The 10,394-nt window shown below is 40.5% G+C and overlaps 1 protein-coding gene across 1 annotated transcript; it reads right to left on the bottom strand.

The window, feature by feature from the left end:
- Positions 1-3,212: 3,212 nt before the first annotated feature.
- On the bottom strand, positions 3,213-7,100 carry LOC118776804 (N-acetyllactosaminide beta-1,3-N-acetylglucosaminyltransferase 4-like). The gene is made up of 2 exons (XM_036527375.1): positions 6,872-7,100; positions 3,213-5,151 (listed from the first exon to the last, which is right to left on the bottom strand). The coding sequence occupies exons 1-2, from the start codon at positions 6,880-6,882 to the stop codon at positions 4,014-4,016; spliced, it is 1,149 nt and encodes a 382-aa protein (XP_036383268.1). The 5' UTR covers positions 6,883-7,100; the 3' UTR covers positions 3,213-4,013.
- Between the last annotated feature and the right edge of the window lie 3,294 nt (positions 7,101-10,394).

Here is a 10,394-nt window from a genome sequence, read left to right as displayed (position 1 = left end):
CAAAAATGCTCAGTGCTATGCTGTTAGTAGAACTAAATAAGTATTATGATAAATCCTGGAACGTAGTCTGAAAGTGAATTGAACAACCAGCACCTTGACTTCCACTGATAATGTTTGTTGTAGGGAATATATGGCCCACTGTGAAGGGGCCGTTGGAGTGATCTCCATTGATGACACGCCTTGACAGTCACTAAGTGCCTGGTGTCAGGCACTGATTTTGCCTGTGCAAACAATGAGGTGTGGAAGAGAGAACTCACCCCAGCACATTTCCCGTTAGCCCGTCCTCCCTGCAATCACGGGTGAGGGCCAGGTGCTACTGCTTCTCCTGCGCATGTCAAATTTCACACCCCCCCCCCCCCCACCAGGCCACCAAACCTGCTTCTCGACACCTCTTTTGCCTGCTACTGGAATTCAGTAGAATGATTTTATGTAAATGTTGGGCACCAATAGCTCTGTGTGTGTCTGTCTGTGTTCTGGGTCAGGAGTTTAAAAAGTGAATATACAAGCTAATTTGAGACCCATACTTGATACCAATATGGTTTTCAGTGCTAATGCATGCCTTATGCTGTCATTTTGTCAGTGTATTTTGAAGACGAACTCTTAATAGTGCTTTGGGGTGGTTAGAGATTAGTGAATAGATAAAACTTGATCTAACTGTACAAGGCATTATGAAAATGCAACCGATATAAGAATTCATATTTGAGGGCAGGCATTGTGTGACAATATTTGATCAGAGTTAAATGTTCCAGGAAACTTTCTGTAGTAACATTGCCACATTCCTTCAGTACTAAGGAAATAGTAGGGGAGTGTCATGCATCTGCTTTGGAACAGCTTTGGGATATGAAGACACAGCTTGAAATCTACATTTATACTGCATCCCTGAGCACCAGCAATAGGATCAGCCTGGTCCAACAGCTGGCTTGGAAGGCATGCCATGCATTTCTTTCTTTGTGTGAAAGGTATTGTTTCCTTTACATGCGTGCTGCTACTCACTTTACCAGTTTGCTGAGTTTATCACACAAATTTTCACACATTGCAACACCAGTGGGCCCACATCTGATTCATGGATCCATCCAGTATAGACTTGTCTGATGCTGCATATTTGTGACTGAACCATCTTCATCAGGCTGTCGCCAGATGATGTCAATTTAATGGAAGTTGTGTCTGAGCACAAGGCAAGAAAGCCTTTTAGACTGACAGCAAATTTCCTCAGACTCTCACTAAGTAGTTATAGCTATTGCTGCTGCTTCTTATTATTGACATGTCATTTATGAAACCACAGCTGGAGCAGAAAAGATCATTTTTCAGCTGATTTTGCCCAAGATAATTTCTTTAACAAGGACCTCCTTGCCTTTCTTGGCTTGCCTTGGTATGCAATGGTTTTTGTACTGTGTGGATGAAGTCAATGTTATGGTGACAGAGGGAAGTGGGATTACTATCCATCCTCCCTGCTATGGTGTGAACACCATGCCACCCCCCCCCCCCCCCCCAAAAAAGCACCAAACACCACTACCACCTTCAGAGAGCAGGTGCTAGAGGTGGGGTGCAGCAAGGGTGTGAGAGAATTCAGGAGGAGGGGGGCACCTTTATCTGTACACTGGGCTCCTTATGACATTAGGTGATGATATGTTGTCACATGATAGGTGATTCATTTTTCTTTTCCCGAGCGGGAAAAACATACACCACTGGTTCAGCCGCACTGACTGAAATGGTTACTGTGTGGATTTCCTGAAGTCTGGAACTGTTAAATTCTTACATGTAGCATGTCAGGACATGCACTAATGACAAATGGTCATATTTCAAAAGCACCCATCATTTCAGTAAGTCAGTACAACTAGTACTGACGTTTTACCACAGGCAGTCAACATAATGGTCATTATTCTCTGATTGCTATATTTATAATCTATGTAGTAATCAAATGCCAGTAATTGTCAATACATGACTGGATTTCAGAAAATGTTATGGAAATGACTTTTTTTCAACAGTCTCATTCTGATTTCAATGCTGATGCCTGTAAATGTGCTCTATTCAAAATATATGTTGAATGTGATATGAAATGAAAATTCATACTGAATGTACTTAAGGTTATAATAGCATTATACACCATCCATCCGAAAGCATGCACAGCTTCAAAATCCTAGTTTTAATCTATTCATTGCATATTATTTACAACTCCAATCCCAAACAAGGCTGCAGAGCCTCAATGTATTTTGACCAAGTAATAGCATTTTTACATTAGCACCGCTTCAGCTACATGTCAGCATGACTTTGGTTTTTGCACCGTTTACACTACCTTTTAGGCCTGGCTTGGTCCAGTACCATAAATCCATTGGATAACAGCTGTTTTTTGAGCAGTGACTATCTGACAGTGTAAAGAGCTCTTTAATATCTTTAGTAGATGCATTCAGTGGATATGCTGATTACATAATCGACTCTTCAGGTGGGCTGCTTGACTTGCTGATGGAGAGCTGAGGCAATGAGCATGCAAAAAGGAAAAGGTCATGTAAAAAGGAAAAGGTCAAAACGTATTTTCAGCAAATGAATCACCTACTAGTAGGTGTACATCTCATTTTCTTCAATGAGCATATTTAAATCATTAAATTAACTTCTTACTGTCACACTACACTCAAATGCTACTGTCTGCTAAACTAGAACAATGGGATGGATTTAAAAAAAACCTGAGGTAAAAACCTCAAAATAACCCGGCCCCGTTCCTGTAATATGTGGTAAGTGAATGACAGTAACAATGTGGACACAAGGAAATCTTTTAAAAGAAAATACCTAGGAATCAAGTTGCATGTCAGATTGTTTCGACAGTACCTGGATTTCCTCCTGTAGGCAGGTATGTCAAATATTCTGTGATGTTCCCTTGTCTTTTAACGGATGTTCCTGAGTTGTTCTTTTACACATGTCAATTACATTTGATATCAATTTAATACTATAGGTGTAAATTCTAAAACATTCTTGAAATTTAATATTTATAGGCCACATATCCATACATCCTGACACACTTGAGACTTTTCTCTTGGTACACTATGGTAACACAACTAAAACATGACCAGCCTTTCTTTATACTGAAGACATCACATTCTTCAAGCCATTTGGGAAGCAGAAATCACCATGAACCATAGCATTACTATGATCCAGATTTTACCAATAAATGTCTTTTGGAAGGATTCTTTCATTTTTTTGTTTCTTTTTTATTTTGGTGGATAAAATCTGTTGGTTTTCAAACTACAACATACACAATTCCAGGCAATATTATGGAGAGCAAGCAAAGAGAAGCCGCACACCTGCAAGTCATTTTGTGGATTCAGGCAGAAAAAAAAAACAGATGCAACAGTTGTGCTATTTTAAAATATAAAACTAAGTTAGGCTAACTTGACAAACCTTCTGTGCATCATGTATAAAACACATGTAACTCCTGAATGTATGACCAAATATGGCTAGTTGTGACATTCATGGCAAGAGCATAGCTTGGACAACATTGTTGCTTTTTTGACAACTTTCATTGCTTGTTTTTGTAAGTCCTGATGAAGCAATTGTGCTGCTTGCCCTGATACAGAATTGAGTTGAGCTCAACCCCAGTAAGCCTAGAGGCATCATGTGGTGTGACTAGACAGAGGGACTGATGTTCTTTGGCCCATCATTCTTGTTCTTCCCATACAAGGAGAAACAAAGCAAGAAAATGAGGTCATTGACATTACAAAAAATAACACATCCATATGATGACACAAGAAACAGCATTAGTTTGATCCCTTTTGGATATTTGTAGTAACAGATCATGCCTTCAGCATGAAAATCTCATAAAATTGCATTCATACTAATATGCCCCTTACAAATTATATATGTAAAAATATACAAAAATGTTTGTACCCAAACATTTCCTCAAGGTATTGGTATATTACATTTGCCATTTGCCTTTTATTAGTTTTATTTACTGCCTGTTTGTTAAAACCAAAGTTACTGTAGGAAATTCCTCAACCGCATTCTGTCAAAGGATAGTTCAGTCTTTACAATCTGACAGATCTGTTGCAGATCGAGTGTTGGTCATTCACAAGAGACCACATGGTCCACATCTCTGTGGGGCTGAGTTTATGCACCAGCATGAGGTCCCTGTAGAAGCAGGGGTTGAAGGGGATGAGGCGTTGCCGCAGACCGAAGGTTCTGAAACCATTATGGAACATCACTTTGACTTTCATCTTCTGTAGGCACATGCCCACAAAAACATCATCGATGGGGAACAGGTCTGTATCTTGGGCTGCACGGTCCAGACCTACCACCGTCTGGCGGGACATCAGGTAGCCGCCCCCTCCTGCGTATGGTGGGTACTGACTTTGAGGGTACATCTCCTCTGGGATGAAGTATTTATTTTTGGGTTCACGTTGTGGTTTGGCTCGGTAAATAATGTCACCGGCGAACAGGTGGTCTGAAGGGTTACGGTCCTCGAGAAACTCCACCATATTGCCTGTGTGAATGAAGACATCATCATCTCCCTTCAACACAAACTGGGCCGTCTGGCACTCCTCTCTGAACCAGCTGAGGAAGTGGATCTCCTTCAAAGTCAGATTGAAGAAACTGTCCACAAAGTCCCATTGCAGGATGTCACCAAACTGCCTGTTCTCATACTCCAGGAGCCGCTGCAGGGGATACCCCTTCACCAAATCCTGGGACTTGCCCAAAAGGAACACCAGCTTCACCTTCTTGCCTCTGATGACTCCCTCCTGACCCCATGTAGTACGCAGGGCAGCCCTTCGGTCCACTTGGGCGGCAGTGGACTTGATGACCATCAAGAGAAACAGGTTATCATCGCAGGGCCTGGGCTTCAGTAGTCTGGGGAAGGACCGGCAGTGCTTGTACCTGAGGAAGGTGCGGTGAGCCTCAGGGAGGTGCTTAGAAATGTTCAAGGGGCTATTATAAAGGAAGCACTCATGGCTGGCAACAAGCAGCTGGGGTGGAGGAGGGCTTGGCTGGACTGTGAGGTCCATGTCCCAAAAATCACGGCTGCTGCGTGCCAATCTGCTCATGCTGTTTGTGGACGAAGAATGGCTGACATCCATTTTGCTTAAGAGGAGGCAGGAAAACACAAAGAACATCAGGATGGAGCACCACATATAGAAGTTGATACTTGGTTTGAAGAACTTCATGGCTCTGTAAGAGAGGAGAAATGACAGTATTCAGCAACAAAATTTGGCAACAGAATCCCCAGTCATACATAAAATAAAACATAGTTTTATCAAAGAAGGTGCCAGATGCATTCATTTGAGGCTCACTTGAATTCAGATTATTTCTGAGTAGAAAGTTGACATGTTTGAAGGTCATGCTAGAGAAAACAATAATATAAGCCATACAGGGACCTCGTTTGATTCAACATCTACAATTATAACAAAAAATTATTCTTTTGCATTACTGCCATGTTTTCCATTTTGGTTATTTTCACTTCAGTGCAATTTACCCAGAATCAACAAAGCAATGTGAAACACTAGTAAGGAATTAGGATTGTGTTTTGGACTTTTATTAAAATTGTATATATTGTGTACAAAAGGAATATCTGCCATACCTATTATGCAACAATATCATCTTTCTCCATATTCCTTCAAAATGATTTATGCCTGACTATTACAATGACACTTTAAATCGATGAGACTCTTAGGCATGAGACGATACATTCAGCTCAAGATACAATACATTACGCGACATGGAGTTTGCGGCACGAAATTATCACGAAACGATTTTCCACGAGAAATAACCCATGCTTGGGTAATAATCCACGTTTTTTTTTATATCAAACCCCTAGTCGTGCCAATATATGATGTATCACGGGTCTGAGTGCCATTCCGCTTTTATAAACCATCACAGTCCGAGAGATGCTGCCTTGTATTTCGGGTCACAGAGGCCACCCGAGGTAGCAGAGCGCAGTGCTCTTACTGGCATTTAAGCATCAAGCTTATGTTCCACTTTTTTACCACAGAGGTTTAAAAAAATGAGGCTGAATGTTGATACAAACAGGATTTCAAGATCGTATCAGAGATCTTGCATTTCCAGTCATTCGATTCATTGTAATCGTAATTTATTGCCACTGTAAATACTGGCACTAGACGGTGCTGTTTCATTCCAGTTTTATGCTCAATCTTCCATTACCCCATTGAGACAATAGTAATTTGAGGCCAGAACTACTGTCCTGAATCTGTCTGACACTATAACAACACATTCCGTGGTCTTTTTTCAGAGTTACACAATTTACAAACCAAAAAGAGTGTAGAAAGGATGTATTCCTTGAATAACAACACAGTAAGTCCTCACTGAAAACAATGCCCCCAATATTTACTCTGTCTGGGTGCAACATAAAGTTGTCTTTGTAGTTTGTGCCATTGCTGCTTGAAACAGCTATCATTTGCAACTGCGGTCACAGTATAACCATTCTACAGGACTTTTTTTGTTTTATTGTGCTTTAGCAACTGTTCTTTTATCATTACATATCTTTGTGAGCTGCAGAAATACATTCAAATACACAACAAACATTAATATTATAAGTAATCAATTGTATTAAGTAGCAGGTAACATTGAGCGAACGCAAGACATTGGTCAATAAATTTACTCAATGTAAAAGAGAGTTTAAAACAGGAGAGAGTCATCCCTATTTCACCAGAAAACTGCAAATTATGGAACAGGCACATATAAGGTTACATTATAACTAGGAACTGATGGAGGCTGTTGACTACTGTCCTGTTTTACTGGATACTGCCGTCAACAGAAATAAATTAGCAAGCAATTAACAATTAACAGCAATTAACATTGTACAACAAAGGAAATTATTCCAGTTTCTAATATTTTCCCCTAAATTAGGCAAGCAAAAAAAGATGTAACTTACTCTACTTTCATGGACTCCTATATCCAGAAGTCATCAACTGAGATAAATGCACTGGGAGAGCCAGGACAGCAAGAATGCACGGAAAATATTAAGGTGGGCGTGCGCTTTATAGTATGAGGAGGTGTGCTGTTGCGTTAGTCCTCGTATCAGAAGAGAATAATATATAGCTAGAAATGGCGTCACTCGATTTTAAGGCAGGCCAGGCAAAACCTCTTTACCATAATACTTTTTGCTTGTGTTTTGCCTCATCACCAAATCAAAATCAAGCTATTTCACAATGTTTCCGTGGAAGCATTTTGTTACTTTACACCATGAAATCGTATAGCATGTACATATAATCACAGATTTTTTTTTATCAGATTGCCGTGTGGATTGATGTAGCCTACTCTTCCTCCTCCAATCACGCACGCAGCTGGTTTTTGGGATGGTTTTGTTCGTTTATCTTCCCGTGCTTTGCGCACTATACGTATAAAGCTAATAATAGACAATGTTAATTGTAGTCTTCGAATTCGGACACAGACAAGTGCGGCGGTGGGTGCTGCTGTGTGACTGTATATTGTTTCTATGACATAATAAACAAAAGGGTAACTTGAACGGAGTATCAGTACGAAATGTTGCAAGGGGTGGAGCAACACTTTTTGGGGCCTTTCTGTCCTTTAAAATGACTGGTGGGATTACAAATTGTATGTCAAATCTTACAAAGTTCGGTACACTACGAGTAATTAGCCTATCAGTTAAGGGAAACCGTGTTCTCTTAAAGAAAAAAAAACACTGGAAAAACTCTTAATGACGGAGATGATTTGAAAAGGGAGGAGACATGCCATGACTGTATGGCTGTTGGTACTCTGTCAGTGCTCAAGACTGATGTTGATGATCCGTGATCTTCCGCAAACAGTCAAGGTAACCTCATGCCAATGCATACAGCCCCCACCATGTACATACATGATAAACTGTGTTTCTAAAAAGGTCAACACTGACCACAAATTTTAATTTGTATAGATACAAATTACAGATAAGAGTGGTATAGGCGTGTGCATGCCACCACTGCGTCTGAAGTTCAGCTGTTATATTCTCCCTACACTGAGCCACGTTTCTGACAGACGTGTCTCCTTCGTATATCTGTCTTCCCTGACATCGGAAACCCCAGATACTCCACTGATTTTTGGACCTGAGGGCTAAACTGTGGATTGCGCGATTGAGGGGACGTTGCATTTAAACCTTAAACTTATGTTCCAAAGAAGACTAACAAAGTCGGCTATACAAAGTTCAAAAGTCCCTAGTTTCATTTTCAAAAACACCTTTTTGCCATAGTGGTGTGAAAACACAAAATATGAGGCTGAATGTTGATACAAACAGGCTTTCAAGGTCATATCGGTGAACTTGCATTTCCAGTCATTCGATTTATTCCAGTCATTCACTGTAAATACTGGCACTGCACGGTGCTGTTCCAGATACAGTTTCATGGCCAATCTTCCATTAACTCATTGATACAATAGCATTAACCGGGCAGGTTGATTGTGGAGATAATGTATTCCTCTAATAGCAGCACAAGGAGCACAAGAGTAACAGGTGACACTGAACGAACCAGGTCTTTGGTCAATAAATTTTCTCAATTTAAGAGAGTTCAGAACAGGGGCAACACTTTCTCTTTTTTATATGTTTTGCTTTATCACCAATCAAAACCAAGCTATTCACAAATGCTTTGTGGAAGTATTTTGTCTCTTTACGATATGAAACATTACAACATGTCATTCACACATAGTCATAGATTATGATCAGATTGCCGGCTGGATAGATCACTCTTCCGCCTCCATTCGTGCGCGCAGCTCTTTTTCGGGTAGTGCTGGCTGCGCTCTGAGCGCATAACTATTGATATACACTCGTATACACTGACATACACTTACCTCTTCAAGTTTAAACATATCGTCTTTGTTATAACTGAATTTATTTTACATCATGAAACCCTGTCTTATTAGGCTCTGATAAAAATCTGAAAAAATCCGAAAAATCTGAAAATCTGAAAAATCTGTCTGACAATGTGTGCGGATTACTGAAACATTTCACATCTTTTAATCGAGTGACACAAAGTAGATAATATTCTCATTAATTCGGGAAAACGGTAATTCCAGTCTAGCCATACATATTACGAACTGGAAGGCGCGCCTGTCAGAATAACCCACTTCATACCACACGCGTCGCTTTAGTTTTTTTAACTTTTAATTTATGTAAGATGTCACAGCATGTTAGAATTTCACGGTATCATCTAAAGTGTCATAGGCCTATAACAGCCTCATCTAAATCTTGATCGTCTCGATAAAACTAAGGATATGATCGCAATTGAAGCTAAAAAGCCTTGGACGCATAGGACGGCAAGGAGTGGATTAACCTATTTCATCCCATACTCCGCAACTACCAAGACTGTAGAACTTCCTGGAACTCTTCAACCACGTAATCGTAATTTACTGTTAAGTATTATTCAAATTGTAGTCTATTATGATTATTACATAACTGAATAGAATATTTGGAATTTACTTTTAATTGTGATTGAAGACATTTCAAATACAAGGAAACTGCTTGGACGGTGAATTCAATAATGATTTTATGGAAATTTCATTTGAAAGCAAAAACAACACAACGGAATGTTCTATTGCCATGGACCTGGTCAGTCTTGTCAATATTCTAAAGCCATACTCGCGTTCTGATAGTCCCCGAAATGATGAAGTCTGTTTTAGAACAGTCTCGCAGATGTCAAATGTGTTCGCTCCAGTCTCTGCATCTTCCAAGCACAAGTCCCCCAAGACATAGCCTATCCACAGACCAGCAGGGCTATAAGGGCCGCTCGACGGACAGGCAGTGCAGACATAAAGAAACACATCGGTAACATGTCAGCGTGAACGAAGCTATGGAATTTGTGAGCACTTGGACTTGGAGCCCTGAAGCCATAGTTATCACCGTAATGAGTATTTGTAGGTCTAATGAATCCTCAGTGGTGGTGGAAGACATTAGATCTTGCGCAAGGCATACACTGTGAAAATGGCATCCTAGACATCAGCAGCAGTAGCAGCCTTGAAAGGTCTGCACGTTTCATTTGTGGTTGTACAGAATTTGCTGAGGGGATAAACCTCGGTGCAACCGGAGCGGCCAGTCGTAGGGAAAATCTGAGGAATGCCACCCGTGCTGCAGTTGCAGTTTGGGCACGAGAAAAAAGGAAAGACCGACTAATCCCAGAGTTGGCAGTGCGCGGAAAATCACGTTACATTTTCGTTTTTATTTTGCATGAGTGATCAATTCCAAAGTGAAATCCGAAGAAAAATGCCACACCTTACTTTGGCTTCATTTCCATTTCCAGGAGAGCAAAAACCTATAGGTTTATGGATCGGTTATATGTTGACGCTTGGACGATGCACTGATCGTTAAAAACAAATGATTCATCATTTTCCGGAAACCCCTGAATGCCGCAGATCTAGATCTTGAGATAAAATGCGAATGCGTTGATCCGAACCACGAAGCCGAAAGATACCGC

This window comes from Megalops cyprinoides, chromosome 4, assembly GCF_013368585.1.
Source record: "Megalops cyprinoides isolate fMegCyp1 chromosome 4, fMegCyp1.pri, whole genome shotgun sequence".
Taxonomy (NCBI): Eukaryota; Metazoa; Chordata; class Actinopteri; order Elopiformes; family Megalopidae; genus Megalops; species Megalops cyprinoides.
This window is presented reverse-complemented; position numbering and strand designations above follow the sequence as displayed.